Below are 22176 nucleotides of genomic sequence, written 5' to 3'. Positions count from 1 at the left end.
AGTCATGGACGGCAGCAATCTCTTATTAATGGTGCACTCCCAAAAAATGGAAGTACGTGGTCTCGTGTTCGACTAATTCCGTACGAAGGTACTTCCCTACGAGCCTTTGAAACTCCGGTTGATTCCAATGTGCTGGTGGACCCGTTTAATGGTCTGCCAAAGCAATCTGTCTCCATCCCACGTCTATGCGTGACGGAATATGTCAAATGTTTAGACGGCCGATTCAAGACAAATAAGTACACCCACGCATCATTCGTTGTGTGCGTTATGCTAGAAGCAGTACCTCTTATGGTTCAGAAGGTGACTGGCACAGGCTATAAGTGACAAACTAACAAGGAACACAGGTCTCACCATTTAGGTAGAGACCTTAAGTTCTTTACTAGTGAAGTGCCAGTACAAGAGACACCAGTTTTCTTTCTCTATGCTATCCTCACCAGCTTGGTAGCAAAACTTATTTACATTTCAGACTACTCCCCTTTTGCACATGCCAATCACGAGATCGAGTGCAGTATTCGACGATGGGAGACTACCCCTTTGTTCTGCATACACAGATTTGAACAATCAGAGACTTTAAACTTAATTTGGAGAAAAGAAAAAAAAATTCAGCTACACAGCCCCTTTCTCATGTGAAACTTCTTGGCACATTAAAACTGTGTGCCGGACCGAGACTCGAACTCGGGGCCTTTGCCTGCCGTGGGCAAGTGGTCTACCAACTGAGCTACCGAAGCACGACTCACGCTCCGTCCTCACAGCTTTACTTCTGCCAGTATCTCGTCTCCTACCTTCCAAACTTTACAGAAGTTCTCCTGCGAACCATGCAGAACTAGCACTCCTGAAAGAAAGGATATTGCGGAGACATGGCTTAGCCACAGCCTGGGGGATGTTTCCAGAATGAGGTTCTCACTCTGCAGCGGAGTGTTCGCTGATATGAAACTTCCTGGCAGATTAAAACTGTGTGCCGGACAGAGACTTGAACTCGCGACCTTAGCCTTTCTCAGTTGGTAGAGCACTTGCCTGCGAAAGGCAAAGGTCCTGAGTTCGAGTCTCGGTTCGGCGTACAGTTTTAATCTGTCAGGAAGTTTCATATCAGCGCACACTCTTTCTCATGTGTTTATGCCATGGTTTTGCTGATGACATGACCAGGATGGAACCACAGCCCTCCATAAATAGATCGTTATCTCCCCTGTTGCATCCATTTCGAAGTTTCCAAAGAACGGCCATAAATTCGCTAAAAGCCTCGTGCCTTCACAAATATGTTTTTAACTGAGTCTGGACACCAGCGACCTGCCCCACAAAAATTCGCAGAAATCTCAGTTATCTCGTCGACTTCCTGCCTAACAAGGGCCCATCCTCTGCTTTATTGCCGGTCTTCAATGCTTAGCCCATTGCAGTGGCGTCTCCTCAGTGCTAGTCACCAGCCTACATGAACGCGGCCCCTGACTCATTGGCGCCGACCGACGTGTCTGCACGATGAGACCGCAGAACTCGGCCGTCCTGAAATGGTTTCACCCAGGTTCCGCAGAAAAAACGCTCCCCTGAGCCCTCAGTCGACGTATGATTTTTCTGCAGTCCTATTCCTTTGGCAACCTATTCCTCTGAATGCAGGTAAAGCTTACAGCCATTCCTTCAGTAGAGTACAGAAGCAAGAGCGTTAACTACTGCCCACCACATCGTGATTTGTGAAGTCAGATTGTAATAAAGATCATCTTCCCTAAGAACATTAAGTGGCACGACACGAAGTCAGAAGTGATAGTGCCCTCCAATCTCTCACAGTATTACAAAGAATTTTTCAATTCATGATGTTAATGATTGAAAACACTAATCTATTGTGCTGGCTAAAACCCAAGACATAGGATGGGACTTCCTCCATAACGATTTAAGAACTTTATCTTAGAGTTGAAGCAACATGGAACAACATTTCCGTATCTGTGATCCAAGTTCAGTTGGATGCTTAACCTCATCAGAACCATTTTCACTTCTGTGTAATAACCTGAATAACCTGAAATCAACGAAAAGTTTAAATTATGTATTTTCTCCCCATAATTTACATGTACAGAGAGTAAAGTTTCAATATTTGCTGTCCAGCCCAGTGTTGAAATTTAATCGCCAGCTGTGTAACCTATTTCATACATTTTTTTTCCGCACAGAATTATTCATAAATAGATTAATGTTGGTAGGAATGGTTGACAATGCTGTGGAAAAAAAATGTTGTGAATGTCACTTGTTCTGTCCTTAGCTCACCCTAAGGTGGTCCTGTTCGTCATGCAGGGAGGTCTCCAGAGTATGAACGAGGCCACTTATCACGGTGTCCCGTTCCTCGTGATTCCGTTCTTCTTCGACCAGGCGCACAATGCCGCCAAGATACAGCAAGCGGAGCTTGGCGTCAGGTTGGAGTTCCATGACGTCTCAAAGGATACTGTGCTACGCAGTATACGTGCTGTTTTGCAGAATTCAAAGTAAGTCTTTAACAGAAAAAAAGGAATGTTCAATGAGAATATCTTTTCGTCACACTATAACAGTTACAGTGATAAAGCTTCACATCAACGAAAATTTTATGCTTCAACATAAGCCAGATAAATTTGTTTCGTGAACTACTTTCTGCTTTTTCTCTTTTACAAACGAGTATACTTGTGCTAAAATATTTGTATATACTATTATAGAGCTTGTATACCACCATGAAAGAAGGTTGTATACATGGAAGAACCCTGGAGATACTAAAAGGTATCAGATAGATTATATAATGGTAAGACAGAGATTTAGGAACCAGATTTTAAATTGGAAGTCATTTCCAGGGGCAGATGTGGACTCTGACCACAATCTATTGGTTATGTCCTGTAGATTAAAACTGAAGAAAGTGCAAAAAGGAGGGAACTTAAGGAGATATGACCTGGATAAACTGAAAGAACCAGAGGTTGTACAGAGTTTCAGGGAGAGCGTAAGGGAACAATTGACAGGAATGGGGGAAAGAAATACAGTAGAAGAAGAATGGGTAGCTTTGAGGGATGAAGTAGTGAAGGCAGCAGATAATCAAGTAGGTAAAAAGACGAGGGCTAGTAGAAATCCTTGGGTAACAGAAGAAATATTGAAATTAATTGATGAAAGGAGAAAATATAAAAATGCACTAAATGAAGCAGGCAAAAAGAAAAACAGACGTCTCAAAAATGACATCGACAGGAAGTGCAAAACGGCTAAGCAGGGATGGCTAGAGGACAAATGTAAGTATGTAGAGGCTTATCTCACTAGGGGTAAGATAGATACTGCCTACAGGGAAATTAGAGAGACCTTTGGAGAAAAGAGAGCCACTTGTATGAACATCAAGAGCTCAGATGGAAACCCAGTTCTAAGCAAAGAAGGGAAAGCAGAAAGGTGGAAGGAGTATATAGAGGGTCTATACAAGGGCGATGTACTTGAGGACAATATTATGGATATGGAAGAGGACGTGGATGAAGATGAAATGGGAGATACGATACTGCGTGAAGAGTTTGACAGAGCACTGAAAGACCTGAGCCGAAACAAGGCCCCCGGAGTAGACAACATTCCACTGGAACTACTGACGGCCTTGGGAGAGCCAGTCCTTACAAAACTCTACCATCTGGTGAATAAGATGTATGAAACAGGCGAAATACCCTCAGACTTCAAGAAGAATATAATAATTCCAATCCCAAAGAAAGCAGGTGTTGACAGATGTGAAAATTACCGAACAATCAGTTTAATAAGCCACAGCTGCAAAATACTAACGCGAATTCTTTACAGACGAATGGAAAAACTAGTAGAAGCCGACCTCGGGGAAGATCAGTTTGGATTCCGTAGAAATGTTGGAACACGTGAGGCAATACTGACCTTACGACTTATCTTAGAAGAAAGATTAAGGAAAGGCAAACCTACGTTTCTAGCATTCGTAGACTTAGAGAAAGCTTTTGACAATGTTTACTGGAATACTCTCTTCCAAATTCTAAAGGTGGCAGGGGTAAAATACAGGGAGCGAAAGGCTATTTACAATTTGTACAGAAACCAAAAGTCAGTTATAAGAGTCTAGGGACACGAAAGGGAATCAATTGTTGGGAAGGGAGTAAGACAGGGTTGTAGCCTCTCCCCGATGTTATTCAATCTCTATATAGAGCAAGCAGTAAAGGAAACAAAAGAAAAATTTGGGGTAGGCATTAAAATCCATGGAGAAGAAATAAAAACTTTGAGGTTCGCCGATGACATCGTAATTCTGTCAGAGACAGCAAAGGACTTGGAAGAGCTGTTGAATGGAATGGATAGTGTCTTGAAAGGAGGATATAAGATGAACATCAACAAAAGCAAAACAAGGATAATGGAATGTAGTAGAATTAAGTTTTGTGCTGCTGAGGGAATTAGATTAGGAAATGAGGCACTTAAAGTAGTAAAGGAGTTTTGCTATTTTGGGAGCAAAATAACTGATGATGGTCGAAGTAGAGAGGATATAAAATGTAGACTGGCAATGGGAAGGAAAACGTTTCTGAAGAAGAGAAATTTGTTAACATAGAGTATAGATTTAATGGTCAGGAAGTCGTTTCTAAAAGTATTTGTATGGAGTGTAGCCATGTATGGAAGTGAAACATGGACGATAAATAGTCTGGACAAGAAGAGAATAGAAGCTTTCGAAATGTGGTGGTACAGAAGAATGCTGAAGATTAGATGGGTAGACCACATAACTAATGAGGAAGTATTGAATAGGATTGGAGAGAAGGGAAGTTTGCGATACAACTTGACCAGAAGAAGGGATCGGTTGGTAGGACATGTTCTGAGGCATCAAGGGATCACCAATTTAGTAATGGAGGGCAGTGTGGAGGGTAAAAATCGTAGAGGGAGGCCAAGAGATGAATACACTAAGCAGATTTAGAAGGATGTAGGTTGCACTAGGTACTGGGAGATGAAGAGGCTTGCACAGTATAGAGTAGCATGGACAGCTTCTTCAAACCAGTCTCAGGACTGAAGACCACAACAACAACAACATACCACAAATGGTGTTAGGGGTGTTAGTGGATATATTTGTAGTGATGACTGAGGACAGTGTACTGAACAACAGTACATCAGTATTTACCTCATTTGCAGACTAATAATTACAGCTGTTACCAGTAGTATGTATTAGGTCGATTCGTAAGTGGTTCAAAATGGCTGTGAGCACTACGGGACTTGACATCTGAGGTCATCAGTCCCCTAGACTTAGAACTACTTATACCTAACTAACGTAAAGACATCACACACATCCATACCTGAGGCAGGATTAGAACGTGCGATCGTAGCGGTCACGTGGTTCCATACTTTAGCGCCTAGAAGTGCTCGGCCACCCCAACCGGCTGATTCGTATGTGGGCCTAAGCCATTAAAGTATATTTTCCCCTGGGTTGCAGATCAGGTACTGAAGTATGGATGCACGGAGGCAAAAGAATAGCATGTAGTGACAGCTGTAGTTCCCACTGCCATGCAGCTGCGACGGCGTGCGGGCATTTGCGCGCCGGACATTTGCCGCGATTTTACCTCCTCCGAATGGTTGGGTCCTTGTGTCCTCCTCCTCCTCCTTCTTCTTCTCCTCACTCGCCGCCCGACCCGCAGTAAAGGTACTTACTGTACCTTTCTGCTGCTTTTGTTAACATAGGACCAGAATCTCTATCGGTTTCTTGCCACATTTCTAGAGAGCGTTCCATTGTGGTAAATATTAAATGCATCTCGCATTGAAATCCGCAACAAATTTCGAGCCACAGAAAAACTTCGCCAATCTTGGAGATTTTGCGCTCGACTAAATTATACGTGCCTCTTTCGGTGCACCTGCAGCAGCTTTCTGTCGTGTTTTGTGTACCATGGGGGATGTGTTCCGTCTGATATTAATTTATTTCGTATGAATCTCTCGAGAGCTGTTGATACTATTTCTTTAAACTTAAGCCACATATGGTCTTCACTTATATAGTTCGGAAGGATTAGAGACTGTCTCTTAGAAAGACGTTAACTGAAGTTTTAATTGCTTTTATAAATATATATATTTCGCGTTTACTTTTGCTGAATTTCTTTGTTATGGAATTGAGCCTCGCTGCGAAAGTGTGTTCACTAATTCCTGTATCCGTCATGATGCTCAGGATTATTTGTGGCTAAGAGGTCAAGTGATTTTCCGTAAACATTTACAATTTGAATGGACTCGTGAACTAACTGGTCAAAATTATTTTATAAAAAGCATTCAGAACAATTATGGAAGTTGTTTTCTATCTGCAGTAGGGTCTAAAAATGTATTTTTGCCGACATACGGAAGGTAGATTGAAGTCACTGCCAACTATAATTGTATGAGTAAGGTACCTATTTGGGATGAGACTCGAGTTTTCTTTGAAATGTTCAGCAACTGTTTCATCTGAGACCGGGGGTTGGTAAAATGAGCCACTTATTAATTTATTCCGGTTGTCGAACAGCGTACGGTACAAGCATAGCATTCTGTATTACTTCAGTTCCTTATTTCTAACATTTTAAAATTGTACGTCGACTTTAGATGACATGTCAATCATAGATGTTCTTATCTCTGTTTGTGAACCTACTTTGTCATGTTTTGAACATTATCCCGCTACACTTTATTAAGTAATGTTTCGCCTTTATGGTATGTCGTCCTTCTTTTCAAAAATTCACATACCCATTTCTTCTTTCCTTATTGTCTTTTGGGAATTCAGTTGTAGCAATTAAAGTAGGCACAAATGCAGCGATAAAAAAGAAATGGTTAGAGTACATTCGCATTCTGTTCACAGCTTTCCTTTCTTGTTGCTCCCATGGCGACTGTTTCTATCGCAATTAGTAAACGTGAAAGGAAGCTACTGTAGACAGAGGGATCTATATTTATACTAGGCAGAACTAATTACATACTGACATAATCGTCGGCATTGCTTTCGTTTCCCAAAAGATACAAATATTTCGATTTCGGAAAAGAAGCTCTGTATTTGGCCAAGATGTCGAAGAAGGTCCCTTACGTACTGGTTGTATCTAGTAAGATGTGGAGACGGCGGTTTGACAGCGGACAGAAGAAGTACGAGGAAGGGCGTCCCTTACCTGTGGGATCGCTACCTGGCGAAGGGGCAAGGGGTCAGATGTCCGGCGTGGCAAATGTCCTGCATTCGCCGGACAACATCAGGCAGTAAATCAAGCGATGTGTTGGCGGGAGGACTGTTAGATGCAAAATAAATAAATAAATAAAATAAAAAACCATACTCAATGAAGTTGGTATATAGTAAGAGACAATATCTGTACCAATGCCCCTAATACCTCATATAAATAGGCCTTGTCATCTGATAAAAGCATACCGTAGCCCCCTACAAAATAATGAACAGGCAATTCGCAACTTACGAAATTAAACAAGAATGATAATTAACTGTGTTTATTGCATTAAAATGTGCAGTAAAACATCTTACAAACATTGAAAATATCGAGCTATTACGTACGCATATTCGGATAAAGTGTCGGCGCTCAGTTTCTTACAGCCGTGTTCCAGTATAGGACAATAATGTTCGCTAAGTCGTACCGTGATTCCTGAAATAGTAATAAATAGATCTATAGATGGATAGGCATTTCCGTCCGCGGCCAGAGCGGAAAGCATAAAAATCCGCAATTAAATCTTCAGAGTGAGGATCGAAAATTACTTTGTGAAAATAATTTGTCCCTACTATTCGCCTTGCTGTAGGGCTAGAAATGCCGGCGGATGCTGAAGTGGCTAAAAAAAACAAAACAAAGTTGGTTTCGCACCAACAATTCTGCTGCTAAGAACAACTCAGCCAGAAGTATTTCTAGGTTGCCAGCTTATCTACTCAAACAGGTGCTCATGTGCTTGGCTGACGAGGTGCGGACAAGTAGTTTGGTAGCGTCAGAAAGGACATCTCTGACTTTACCGTTTTCGTTCATTACGTCAATTTAGTTGGCTGAGCTACCGATATTCTCAGCACCGACCAACAGAAAGGTGCCTTTCAGGAAATTGTTCCCTCACCGCATCTGATTTCAGGTGGTTAACTACTAAAGCGTTTTCTTGCACTTGGTGCTGAAAAATAAGCCCCTGCTCTCTCTCTTTTTTCTACTTTGAATAAGATGGTCCTCGACAGCGTAGCCGTCTGTTTGTAACTGCTACAATATTTACGTTTGCCAGTCCTGGCATGTCTTACATTGTGTTAAACATTCGCAGAGCTTGGGCCCTAGCGGTTCTCACGCTCACAAAGGTAGCCTGAATGGTTCTCACTCCACATTTCGATCTTATTTGCTGCGGCGACTTATTTCTAAGAAGACTTGTTTTTCTACGTTTCGCTCACCAAAGCACCGTCTCTGGTTCTGCTGCTGTTCTGCTGTGCGCCTACGTGACCTGATCGCACCTGCTCGCTTCCATGGTGGCCTTTTACTTCGATGAACCATGCAGTTCTGTATAAAATGTATAACGGCGGTCCACCATAGAATTATCCTAAAGGGACTGAAGTCGGTAGATATGATGTACATGTACCGACAAACAAATGAATAACAGGATGATTTATTCAAGACAAAGAGCTTCAAAAACTGAGCAAGTAAGTAATGTATTCGTCCACCTCTGACCATTATACAAATGTGGAGTGAGAACAATTCAGGCTACGTTTGTGATCGTGAGAACCGCAAGGGCCCAAGCTCTGCGAAAAACCGAATGTTTAACACAACGTGCTGACATGAGGAAAGTTTTCAACCGATTTCTCATACACAAACAGCAGTTGACCGGCGTTGCCTGGTGAAAAGTTGTTGTGATGTCTAGTGTAAAGAGGAGAAATGCGTACCATCACATTTCCGACTTTGATAAAGGTCGGAATGTAGCTTACTGCAATTGCGGTTTATCGTATCGCGACATTACTGATCACGTTGGTCGAGATCCAATGACTGTTAGCAGAATATGGAATCGGTGAGTTCAGGAGGGTACTACGGAACGCCGTGCTGGATCCCAACGACCTCGTATCACTAGCAGTCGAGATGACAGTTATCTTATCCGCATGGCTGTAACGGATCGTGCAGCCACGTCTCGATCCCTGAGTCAACAGATGAGGACGTTTCCAAGACAACAACCATCTGTACGAACAGTTCGACGACGTTTGCAGCAGCATGGACTGTCAGCTCGGAGACCATGGCTGCGGTTACTCTTAGCGGTTCATCACAGACAGGAGCGCCTGCGATGGTGTACTCAATGACAAACCTGGGTGCACGAATGGCAAAACGTCATTTTTTCCGATAAATCCAAGTTCTGTTTACAGCATCATGACGGTCGCATCCGTGTTTGCCGACATCGCGGTGAACGCACATTGGAAGCGTGTATTCGTCATTGCCGTACTGACGTATCTCCCGGCGTGATGGTATGGTGTGCCATTGGTTACACATCTCGGTCACCTCTTGTTCGCATTGACGGCAATTTGAATGGTGGACGTTACATTTCAGATGTGTTACGACCCGTGGCTTTACCCTTCATTTGATCCCTGCGAAACCTTACATTTCAGGAGGATAATGCACGACCGCATGTTGCAGGACCTGTAGGGTGTTTCTGGATACAGAAATTGTTCGACTGCTGCCCTGGCCAGCACGTTCTCCAGATATCTCACCAATTGAAAACGTCTGGTCAATGGTGGCCGAGCAACTGGCTCGTCACAATAGCGCTAGTCACTACTTTTGATGAACTGTGGTATCATGTTGAAGCTGCATGGGCAGCTGTACCTGTACACGCCATCCAGGCTCTGTTTGACTCAATGTCCAGGCGTATCAAGGCCGTTATTACGACCAGAGGTGGTTATTCAGGGTATTGATTTCTCAGGATCTATTCACCCAATCTGCGTGAAAATGTAATCACATGTCAGTTCTAGTATGATACTTCTGCCCAATGAATATCCGTTTATCATCTGCATTTCTTCTTGGTGTAGCAATTTTAATGGCCAGTAGTGTATGTAGAAGTTTGATAAGATAAAGCGCTTGAAAGGGAAACAAATAGTTTGTTAGAACATTGTAGCATCAGTAAATCATATAAAGCCAAGTCATCCAAGTCTCTGACAAGTGTACCATGCGACACCAGGACGCTAAACTACAGAAAGGAGACTCGAGAGCAGCATCAGTAGCGTCAGAACAGAAAGGAGAGACTTGGGGCGCCGAGAGCGTTCCACATAAGAGTAACGAGGGTGTAAGATGTGCGAGTCATGTAGTTAACAGGGTGGCCCACAATTATGTATCAACTGTTTGATTTACTGTAGTATGTTTGATTTTGGAGAAGAGTTCCGATGCAGTCTGAGAGTGGCGATAACGGCCACTGGACTTAAAAATGATTAGTGTACGCCGGAAAGCATGGCGAAACGTTGTCTCTGAAACAGCGCGTGTGTTGCGTGCGTTTGTATTCTACAACAAACATTTACGTGGCGGTGAAACAGGGGACTCCAGTCGAATTTGAAGGAAATGGCGCCTCTGGGTTAACAATCGCAAAAATAAACAATAAATCTGACGCTACTGGTATTGTTTTGCAAGCGCTGGGTTGGGAAGGGATGATTGTAGAGTCTTGTGTTGGTAGCCGTTAAATCTCAAAGGCCTACATCCAGTGATCTGAACATGCCACGCACGACATTGTAAAGAATAATGAAGGATCTGAAATTAAAGCCATGTCACATTCGTCTGATAAATGGTCAGGATAGACCTTGGAGTGTGCAGCGAAATGGCTGGGAATTATGAAAGTAAATCGAGTTTTGGAAGAACACATCGAGGTGTTTGAAAGGACAAAGTTTATCAGCGTCAAATACACTATTTGGCCAAACTACGGGATGTTTTGACAGTAGAGTCCACAGGGTACCTGTAGCGGTCCATGCAATCTGCTTGTGACAACGTTCCTCTCCTTCTCCAGACATGTATCGATTTGGATGGTGCACTGACGGACTACACCACGGAGAGCAGAACGTATTATATTAAAACACCTGTAAGGAAATGAACCTGCATCTATATCGATACTCTGCATATCACACTTAAGTGCATGGCAAAGGGTTCAGCGAACCAGCTTCACAATATATCTCCATTATTCCACTCTCGAACAGCACGAGGAAAAACGAACACCTAATCTTTCCATGTGATCTTTGATTTCCCTTATTTTATTATGATGATCGTTTCCTCCTATGCAGGTCAGCGTCAACAAAGTACTTTTGCATGCGGAGGAAACAGTTAGCGATAGAAGGTTCCTTTGTTTTAATGATCTCCACCCCTAATCCCGTAGCATGTCCATGATACTCTCTCCACTATTTCTCGATAATACAAAACGTGCTGCTCTTCTTTGAACTTTCTCGATGTACTCCGTTAATCCTATCTGGTAAGAAACGCACACAGTGCAGTGGTACTCCGGAAGAGGACGGACAAGTATAGTGCACGCGGTCTCTTTAGTAGACCTGTTGCAACGTCTAAGTTTTCTGCCAATAAAACGCCGTCTTTCGATCACCTTCCTACAACATTTTCTATGTGTTCTTTCCAATTTATGTTGTTCTTAATTGTGATTCTTACGAATTTAGCTGAATTCACGGCCTTCAGATTTGCTTGATTTATCGTGTAACGGAAGTTTAACGGATTCCTTTAAGCACTCATGGGAATGACCTCACACTGTTCATTATTTAAAATCAATTACCAAATTTCACACCATACAGATACCTTCTCTAAATCGTTGTGCAATTTGTTTTGATCTTATGATTAATAGACGATGAACGACAGCATCATCTGCAAACAACCTTAGACAGCTGCTCAGATTGTCTTCTGAATCGTTTATTTAGATGAGGAACACTAGAGGGCGTATAACACTACCTTGGGAACACCAGAAATCACTCATTTTTACTTGCTGATTTTCCGTCAGTTACTACGAACTGTGACCCCTCTGACAGGAAACCCCAAATCCAGTCACGTAACTGAGACAGTATTCCATTAGGACGCAATTTGATTACAAACTGCATCTGCGGTATCGTGCTTATTTTCAATTTATGTGGCTAGTTTCCTTGCCGCAGTCCTTGAAACATCATATACATAATTATGGGACACCCTACAATGAAGACAGAGTACAGAGGACACAAGATAGTTGTGACACTTAAACAGGAAAATTACAGAAGAATTTTTATTTTAATAAAGTGACGAGCAGAGCGAAAAAATGCCATCTCTACTAAGGTTATACGATAATAAGCTGTGTCGAAAACAAACAGGAAGTAATAAGTGATAAAAGGAATAACTGTATTTCTATTATTTCATTTCATCACTTATCTAGAAAAGATCGACACCATCACTCTGAGATCGCTATCATCTTAATGGTGACAAAAAGTAGATCATGCGCATGCAATTTTAAAATAAGGACTCGGGAATTTCAGTGATGCAGATTAAAATTTACGTGTTGCAGGTTCTTTCATGAACATCGTCAGCAGTCAAGTTACGTCTTATTGACAGATATGAAAATCCGACCCACAATACACTGTTAAAAACTACCACTAAGAATCCAGTATCAGGCACGTTATACTAGACTTTCCATCCCCCTTTTTAAAAGACAGAAACAGTATAAAACCTTTATAACAAAAGGCTGCCTTACAGCATCACACATTCAAAATCTGTTGTATATGCTCGGAAATGTCATGTTAACAGTGTGGTACAGTGGTGTAGCGTTGAATTCTTCACCGAACTACTGGAATACAGAACGTGAATGAGTCTACACGCATTGTTCGCAGGATATTGTGTATGACAAGTCGGCCCGCATTTCTTACGAGCGCCTCCTTCTTAAGTCCTGCTGATTTATGGACACCAGCTTTTCTCTTTAGAATACGCATTATGATTGAGATAGAATAATAACTTTGCGCAACCGTCATATTGTTTTTCTTAAATACTGGGTTAATCTGCTTAGTACGTCAGTAGGGATTGTGACTGACACGAGTAGCAATCAGATTCCATAGACATGTATAAAACTGCGCACTTTGTCCCAGTTTCCACCAGCATAAGTGATTTTTTAATTCTATTTATTCGCCTTCTTGCAGCCAGTGGGATTTAGCTAGCTGCATTGTTATTTAATATGTTTACAACTTACATATTCGTTATTTGTTAATTAAGGTTGCTTTCAGAGTTGCAAATAATTTATTAGTTACTAGTTTCGAACTTTTCGTTCTTTCGCAAAGCTGGTTGCAGGTGATGCTCCAAAAACGACCAGCTTTGCGAAAGAAGCGGCGACACTTACTGCACAACCCACCCATCAGTTTGCACGTCAATGCGCGGGCGCATACAGCGCAGGCTGTAGCTGCTCAGTTCAGTCGATGGGACTGGGAAGTACTGTACCATCCACCATACTCCACGGACTTAAATCCTTGTGACTTTGATTCCTAAGATGAAGGAACCGCTTCGTGGAATTCGCGTGAGAACTGTTCCAGAGATTTGACAGGCTGTAGAATGCTCCAATCGCATCATCAACGGAACAGGCTCTGCTAACGGTATACTACGACTTCCATATCGTCGGCAACGGATTCTACACAACGCTGGTGACAGCTTTGAAGGATAGTAAGAGATGCAAACATGTGACTCTTTTTGTATCGGTTGTGAATAAAGAGTTGCCACTATTTAAGTTCCAACCTACGTATTTGGTATTCTTGCATACTTGACGCCTTCACTTTTTTGGAATCGACGCCATCATTATAACCACTGCGATACTCTATTTGCTGTTTAGTAAGGTACATCGCAGATTTATTACCACAGTTTCTCCCATTCTTCCCTGGGGTGTATCGTAAGGAAATAATTCGTACGGATTTAGATTATGTCCTGTACTCATCTATAATTCATGAGATAATCAGATTTGTAGTTTCACGTCTCGTGTCTTTTACATAAAGTCAAAATTTGTCAATAAATCATGATTTCAATTACTCCTCTTTCATTTCAATAGATAGACGTACCTCCCCCCCCCCTTCCCCACACACCCACAGTTATTAAGTTAATACAAGATCCATACCTACCGTCCTATTGTCAGTGCCACCCACCTTTCCCGTTTCCTTCTGCATACCTCATCATCATACGTCTGTATTGTAGTGGCGGAATCTGCAATATCGACAGGGAATGCTTGATACAGATCACTGACTTAATACGAACGCGTATTCCCTCCCATAACGGTAGTGGCAGCTTACATTGCCTTTTGAAAATATCATGCGATTTGGACATAAGATTGTTGGCTTTCGGGTATGGTTTGTCACGCTTGCGGGTAGGGGCACCCTTGATTCTGTTTCAATCAAATCGGCAGAATGTATGGCGCGTCTTGGCCGCGTCTGTGCCCAGCCAGTAAAATGGCTGGTGACATCTCATCCTGTGACACGTCGAGTTATTTGACTTTCAGTGGCCGCACGAGTGTTATTTGAAGAATGTCACAGCTTGAGTGTACACACAAGGACAGGCTATTGACAGTGCTGATATCGGAATTACAGTGCAGGCTACTAAAATTGCAACACCATGTAGGTGGCAAGAACAAATGTCAAATCGACGCAAAGTGTACTACGTCTTTGCTTATGTACGTGATGAGCTTCCCAGGGTGACGACACAGAGTAGGAGTAAGCCAATCCAAATTTTTTATATTAGGAAAGATTTCGCAGCAAGTTTCTCATTCAGAAATCATATTTCAATGAAACTTCCTGGCAGATGATAACTGTGTGGCGGACCGAGACTCGAACGCGGGACCTTTGCCCACGAAAGACAAAGGTCCCAAGTTCGAGTCTCGGTCCGGCACACAGTATTAATCTGCCAGGAAATTTCATATCAGCGCACACTCCGCTGCAGAGTGAAAATCTCATTCAGGAAACATCCCCCAGGCTGTGGCTAAGCTATGTCTCCGCAGTATCCTTTCTTTCCGGAGTGCTACTTCTGCAAGTGTCGCAGGAGAGCTTCAGTAAAGTTTGGAAGGTAGGAGACGAGGTACTGGCAAAAGTAAAGCTGTGAGGACGGGGCATGAGTCGTGCTTGGGTGGCTCAGTTGGTAGAGCATTTGTTCGCGAAAGGCAAAGGTCCTGAGTTCGAATCTCGGTCAGGCACACAGGTTTAATCGGCCAGGAAGTTCCATATCAGAGCACACTCAGCTGCAGATCACATTCTGGCATATTTCACTGTTGATTAGTTGTGCGAAAATTGTGTTATGTCTCACATAAGAAGGAGAATCTCCTACCAGCACGTGTAGAAAGTCGATAGCGGCAGGATCATGGTCTGTCGAGACAGCAGCAATGGAAATGATGGGTTCAGGAGGACTTCACTCAACGCAACGGCCCGCGCTATTAGCGCCCTACACTCTGAGAAAACAAAATCCGACACACTACGAAGGAGCTATGCAAATTGGCCACAAATTGATATTCATGCAAGTACCGACGGAAAATGCAGAAGTGTAAACTTAGGCGGCCGATGGACGAATGTGTGACGCTGCAATGCAATTTCATTGCGGAGCTGGCACGGATAAAAAATGCGGGATATGCCGATAACAGGACATTAGGTCTTCGTGAATTTCACTCCGTGTACTAAGTTGGACATTACTATGCCTCACAGACAGGCGCGTGAACAATATACACAGATGGAGATTCCTGACAGATTAAAACTTTGTGCCGGAGCACGACTCGAACTCGCAAGGTAGGAAGATTGGGTTTAATGTGGCGTTGGAGCATAAGCTCGGATTGTGTCAAGGATGAGGAAGGAAACGGACCGTGCCCTTACAGAGGAAACATTTCTAAATATGGATGGCCGGGCCCGTGTTTCAACCAGAGTGCGAATCTAGTGTGCTAACCGCTGCGCCACTTCCCTCGGTTAGAACTTGGCGACTTTGCCTTCCGCGGGCTGGTCCTCTACCGACTGAGCTACCCAAACACGACTCACGGCCCTTCCTCACAGCTTTACTTACACCACTATCTAATCTTCTACCTTCCAAAACTCTGCGAAAGTTGCAGGACTAGCAGTTCTGGGAGAAAGGATATTGCGGAGACTTGGCTTAGCCGCAGCCTTGGAGATGTTTCCAGGATGAAGGAAACGAGGTACTGGTGGATGTAAGGCTGTTGAGGACATGCTTGGGTAACTCAGTCGCTAGAGCACTTGCCCGAGAAAACGCTTACCTACTCCAGCAGTGCGCACATTGTGTACTCAATGATACAACGTATCAGTACGCCAGGGAATGGGCCCGTAAGATTAACGAATGCAGTCCAACGACGTTTGTTCTGCTCGATGGGTCTACATAGAGCTGGTTCGAGAACAAACTTCCCCACAAGAGACTTACCATTACCGCCCCCTCCCTCCCCCTTTTCTCTCCTATAACTTCACCTGAGTCAGTTTACACTCTCAGTTGTGATACGCAGTGTATACAAATCTTGCATTTGTATGCACCTGGTATCCCACATAACCTGTCGCACAAGCTGCCGCTACTAATTCAAAATGTTCAAATGTGTGTGGAATATTATGGGACTTAACTACTAAGGTCATCAGTCCCTAAACTGACACACTACTTAACGTAAATTATCCTGAGGACAAACACACACACACCCATGTCCGAGGGAGGACTCGAACCTCCGCCGAGATCAGCCTCACGTCTATGACTGCAGCGCCTGGTTCCGCTCGCCTAATCCCGCGCGGCCGCTACTAATTGCGATACGTCCTGTAAAGACGTCTTACAATTGTGGCGCTTCTGGAGTCCCTCACAGATGGCCACCCGTAGCGGCAGCTTGTGTCACTGGGACTTAAATCGGCCCTTGCCCTATACGCGTATACATCCACAGTGATTTTATACGCAGCAACGCGATTCGACTGAAAAGACGCTATGGGGCACTCTTCCGATCGGTGTTGTTATTATTGGGAGCTCCGATGTCGACGCGTCTCTCTAAGCCGCAAAATTGGTTGCATTGTCGATACAGCTGTTGCAACGAAGAGAATTTTCTGAGCCTAGATACATGAACTGGCTGTAAGATCGTGCACGACCAAACATACGCATTTTAATACATATTTTTTCTAATGGGACGGAAATCTTCACACTGTGTTCAGTCGTGGTCTACCCACAGCTGCCAAATCGCCGAATAGTAGCATCTCTCCTATTCAAATATCGAGCGATTCGTCGACTGCTCCAAACGGCTTATTTAGAGCCCAACTACACGTTCTCTCTCAAATGCTCACGTCTGCGTATGTTGAGAGAATGAAAGTTTCGCACTGCAGCAGAGTGCGCGGTGATATGAAACTTCTTAGCAGATTAAAACTGTGTGCCAGACAGAGTTTGGAACTCGGGAACGTTGCCTCTGACAGTAGGCTTTATATTTCTTCCATGTTGAGACCGATCGCTGTGCCCTGTCTACGTTTTCATGATGATGTCTTTCAACAGCATAATGTAAGACCACGTGTTACTCGCTCTGTGCTCTCCTACCTCGATGTGGAAGGTATTCGCCTGCTACACTGGCCAGAGTGTTCTATAGATCTTTCACCATTTAAATCATTTGGTCATGAGTTGCTAAAGACTGGCATCCAGCGATTACGATTGACTGGCACGGAAGGGAATCACCCGCGGAGATCAGTCATGTATTCTACCGACTAAACCGTAAACACTCTGCAAATAAAACTATATTGTATGATATCTTCCCTTATGTTGCAATTTAAATGACAATCGGTGTATGTGTGAACAGAGGTGCTAGCGCTGTGTGGAATGAAATACGGATACCATCAATACAAAATAAATAGGGGTTTCAAAACGTTATATCAGAAAAACCTGAAAAATGTACACGAATAATCGCCACAAAAACGTTTTACTCCTGGCAGAATGCCAATAAATGTCTCAATCCGTTGGTTTTTCAGATCATTATAAGACTAGAACATTCGAAATGCAATAAAAATGCTTCTTATTGCCTGTGAACAGTACCCAGAATTTCCACACTTGTCAGGAAAACTCTAAGGTCAAGTGTAAATATATTTCCCCTCACAGCAAAATCTCGAAATCTGATATTTTGATTATGGTTAACAGTATATAGACTGATTTTACGTAAATTAACCGATTTCAACAAATGAACTCCATACTTGGCAGTGCAGCTAGTGTGATTCCGCTAAAAGGCCTATATAAAGAAAAAAAGATTTAATGGAACTGCGGATCTTCGTTCTTCAATTAAAAAAAAAGTGGCAATTCTGCCACCCCTTCCAGCTATTAACAGCTCGTTTATTTTGATAGGAACACCAGCAAAACAATGATAAGGCCTCTTAGGATAAATTTATTGAGATGAAAACCTGTTTACACATGCTTTTATATTAATTACAACCATTTATGCAGCTATTCAAAATTTGGAAACAAAGATTTTTACTTTTCTTGTGAATAACATCCCATAAGACCACTTGAAGCATTTCGAACACTGCACATTTTCCCTATCTTATTTCGAGAGAAAGACTTTTAGTAAATAGTGGATCTTCGTCAATTGTACTATCCTCGCCATCAGTGGAGCATACCTGAATGCATTTGAACTTGAGTTATATCCCTATATCTTCAGTTTGTCAGTCCTAGCTGACATTCAATAATGACGCTATTCTTTCTCCTTCTGTGGTTGTTTGGCATTTTTCCATTTTCTTGGATGCTCTTAGAGATATCTGATCTTCTTTTTAGCTATAAGGTATGTACACGTTGAATGCATTGTACGATGGTTGTCATAAATTCGTACCTGGGATGGACTGAAGAACCTGTGAGGTGTTGGATTTAGAGCTCTAGTACGCCTACTCCAAACGAAACGAATGCAGCTGAATCGCTGCCACAATTAAAATGCAACATTCAAATGCTAGTCTTTAATTATCACTAGTTAACCAATGAAGAACATACCATACATATCCATAAAACTCTTTAATATTGAGTACACACTATAGCATCTACCATGAATACTGGTTTAGAAAGTCACAGTGCGTAAATCAACTGCATGACTGTCATTAGTCAACTGAATTGTGCTAGAGAGCTCTCTACTCTACCTACAAGACTGCTGCATCATGTGTAGAAATCAAAGTGGAGGGCGATTTTGCGAAAGGGGACGGATTTCAGACACTTTACCTTACTTGTTTGTTTCTTATTGTCATGGAGTTCAAACTTCAGTTCAAGAGACTTTTGCATCAGCGCCATACTGGTATTCTTAATTTTTCACAGATACAGAGAGAACATGAAGACTTTGTCAGCGATATTTCGCGAGCACCAAGCAGACTCTGTGGAGCGCGCCGTGTGGTGGGTGGAGTACGTGATACGTCACAAGGGGGCCCCGCACATGCGCAGTGGTGCCCTCGACCTGCACTGGTGGCAGCTGCTCCTGCTCGACGTCATCGCCTTCCTGCTGCTCGCAGTGATTGTGACTGGTGGCGCCATCTTGTATCTGGCTCGACGATTATTTGTCATGCTGAGAAGCAGTAAGCTGAAGCAGAAGAAACGTTAATGAGTACTCACATGCAGCGAAGAGTACACTTTAAGGTGAACTCGTTGTCCACGTACACTGGTACTGAGAATCTAGGACTTGTACATATACCATTGGGTGGGACGTACTCTCTAAAATCGTTTACATGATTATGGCTCTTGTTAGCACTAAGCACTTGAGGCACAGTGCACTACACCTATTATCTACCATATATGTCAGTATACAAGCAAGCTGTTCAACTGGAGATATGGGTGTCAGTATTGACAAACACTACTGGGCGCACAATGCAAAAAATCAGCAAAAATGTAACAAGTTTCTAACTGAAGTTGACATAGCAGGCTAGCACTAAGAACTAAGATCTCTTTATTTGGACAAATGTGAAAACACATGTACATCTGTCTAATAATTTGATTTGTTTTGTTGCATGGAGAAACAAATTCTGTAATAATTTAATTTTTATTAAGTATAATAATACTTTCCTTTGTTAATGTACTTTTGTTATTCGCTAAACCTAGTAAAGTTTTGTCATATTTTTTGCCGCATTTTAATGAAATGAGGTAAGAGATCAAATGATCCCTCATTATGGCAGTTTTCTAATATAGAATTCTCAGTTGGTAACTAGAATACTAAAAGCCACACTGTAACATCAACTCAGATTCATCATCTCGTTCATATAATTTGTGATATTACTATTATTTACGATTACCGCTTATTGCAAACTTATACTTACAGGCAGATATTTATTAATTGTTGGGGTCACACCCATCCATAAACTGTGAAATTTCTGGTAAAGGACATGATCTCTGCACCTAAAATGAGTGTTAGCAACTGAGGTAGTTAACTGTGTGAGGATTTGCTTCTTCAGTGTATTTATAGTGAGCTGTGCCTGCGAATATAAACAACATAAAAAGAGATCTCCATTTCACTCAATTCTGTCGTTAATATATTACCTTAAAGAAAGCAGAACACTCTAAAAACTACTGTAATACATCCTGAATAAGTGCTTGTAAGTCAAAACATTACTAAAGTTTCAGTGATACAAACATCTAACATCTTTTTGTACAAAATATATCAGTAATGTTAATAGCTGTACAACACAAAAATCAACAAAAAGATTACAAGTTTTGAACTGAAGTGGACATAGCAAGCTCACAGGAAGATCTAAGATCCCTTTCTTTGGACAAAGAAGAAGTAAATGAAATTGGCTGAAATCCACATGGTTAGAGGAATGCGTAATTACTTAAGTAAATGGCACTTCTCTATAACAATTGATTAGCTGTTTCATAGCAAACTGAACAGTTACATTCACGATAGCCGATTTTAATTTATTTTAGACCATGAAAACTTCTTATTGAATGTAATTCTAATAGTGTGAATGGTGCAATCCATCAAGCTAAAACAACGGTTGTGCCTCACAGTATAACATGTAAATGGAGATGCTTGACTTTCAAGCTAATTTTCTCTGTTTGATCTATTACCATGAGAAGTAATTATAGTTTTAAGTCTCTAACTACCACCTTTTCAATCAGTGGCATATAATCTGGCTGACCAGCACTTCTGATCATATGAACAAGTGCAAAATTGAATCGATTCATGGATTCCCACAAAAGATGCCCAGTTCTTCCGCCACAGGATTCGTATGCTATCCGAAATATGGGAGAATGTAGTGGCCAGCAATTGGCAATACTATGAATCATAATTTTTTCGTAAGTTTTTCACAATCAAGCCCCAAACTTCGAGAAAAAACGGCGGAAGCAAAGTTTTAGACCTAGTAGTAGCAGTAGACACTCAAATGGCTGTTTATTCTTTTTAAAAGTATTGCATGACAGCGGCTCAACACCATGGAAAACTTTTTATTTCTACAATTATTGCTCAGATTTACTTCAGGTCGTGTAGAAAGCTACGCCACTGAACAGTGGATAACTTGGGACGATTGATTCGGAGCGGTACATCCCGTGCAACCTGATGGAAGACTTTGGTTTTGGTGCATGCTTTGGGGATCGTTACGTGCCGACACGTGTAGTGCCAACTTGGAAGAACAGAGGAATTGGCGTTATGGTATGGAGATATTTTTCGTGGTTACGATTTGATCCCCTCAAAGAATTTAAGGAAATGCGAAATGGAGAAGGTTACCAACACACCATACAGTGTTGTGTCCTGGTATAGTAGAGGATCAATACGCAGGCGGTGAGCTTTTTGTACTGTCATGACCATGTAGCCTGTTAATAAAGTAGCATCTGTGAGGCACAAGTTTGTGGACAATGAGAAACGTGAAATGGACTGGCGTGCACAGTGTCCCTATCTGAATTCTTCAGCGTAGGGATTGGGTGAAGTGCGGTTTGGACTGGTGGTTCTGTAAGGGTGGACCTTATTTTACACAGAAAGTTATTAACAACATGAATGTCTCCACAAGCCAAGTGACATGACCACAATATTGAACAGTAATAAGAAACCAGTAGTACAAGTATATTGACCAGAGCTAACATTCTTGTATATCTATGACGTGGGCGTCAGACAATAACAGGATAAACAAAGAATATTTACGAAATATCATAAACATAACTCTATTCGATTCAACCCTGCGACCAATTCAATAGAGTACAATAACTAAATAAAATCGCAATGGAATCTATTTCTGCTACCAAGATCCTGCATCAGCTAGATAGAACTTCTAAAGACAACACGGCTACCGAGCTACAGCAACAACAGAAATTTTAGTAACTAATAGTTTTGTACAATATTGGATGTGCTCTCAATGTAATTAAAAGAAACAATTTACAGAACTTCCTCCTT

The 22176-nt window shown here is 42.1% G+C and overlaps 1 protein-coding gene and 1 long non-coding RNA gene across 2 annotated transcripts in view; one reads left to right on the top strand and one right to left on the bottom strand.

Moving 5' to 3' along the window:
* LOC126336631 (uncharacterized) overlaps positions 1–20189 on the bottom strand; it is a 189171-nt gene extending 168982 nt beyond the window's left edge. The window contains exons 1-2 of the long non-coding RNA XR_007564984.1: positions 20114–20189; positions 19261–19383 (exon numbers count right to left, since the gene is read on the bottom strand). This is a non-coding gene — a long non-coding RNA (uncharacterized LOC126336631). The remainder of the gene's footprint in view (positions 1–19260; positions 19384–20113) is intronic.
* Positions 1–20295, top strand: part of LOC126336629 (UDP-glucosyltransferase 2-like) — a 98312-nt gene extending 78017 nt beyond the window's left edge. Inside the window, exons 6-7 of the mRNA XM_050000522.1 lie at positions 2237–2456; positions 19125–20295. Of these exons, the coding sequence (XP_049856479.1) occupies positions 2237–2456; positions 19125–19404 (500 nt within the window). The 3' untranslated portion in view covers positions 19405–20295. The remainder of the gene's footprint in view (positions 1–2236; positions 2457–19124) is intronic.
* The last annotated feature ends 1881 nt before the right edge of the window (positions 20296–22176 follow it).

Source organism: Schistocerca gregaria, chromosome 2 (genome assembly GCF_023897955.1).
Source record: "Schistocerca gregaria isolate iqSchGreg1 chromosome 2, iqSchGreg1.2, whole genome shotgun sequence".
Classification (NCBI taxonomy): domain Eukaryota; kingdom Metazoa; phylum Arthropoda; class Insecta; order Orthoptera; family Acrididae; genus Schistocerca; species Schistocerca gregaria.
The sequence above is the reverse complement of the archived record's forward strand: the minus strand, read 5'-3'. Positions and strand labels throughout refer to the sequence as shown.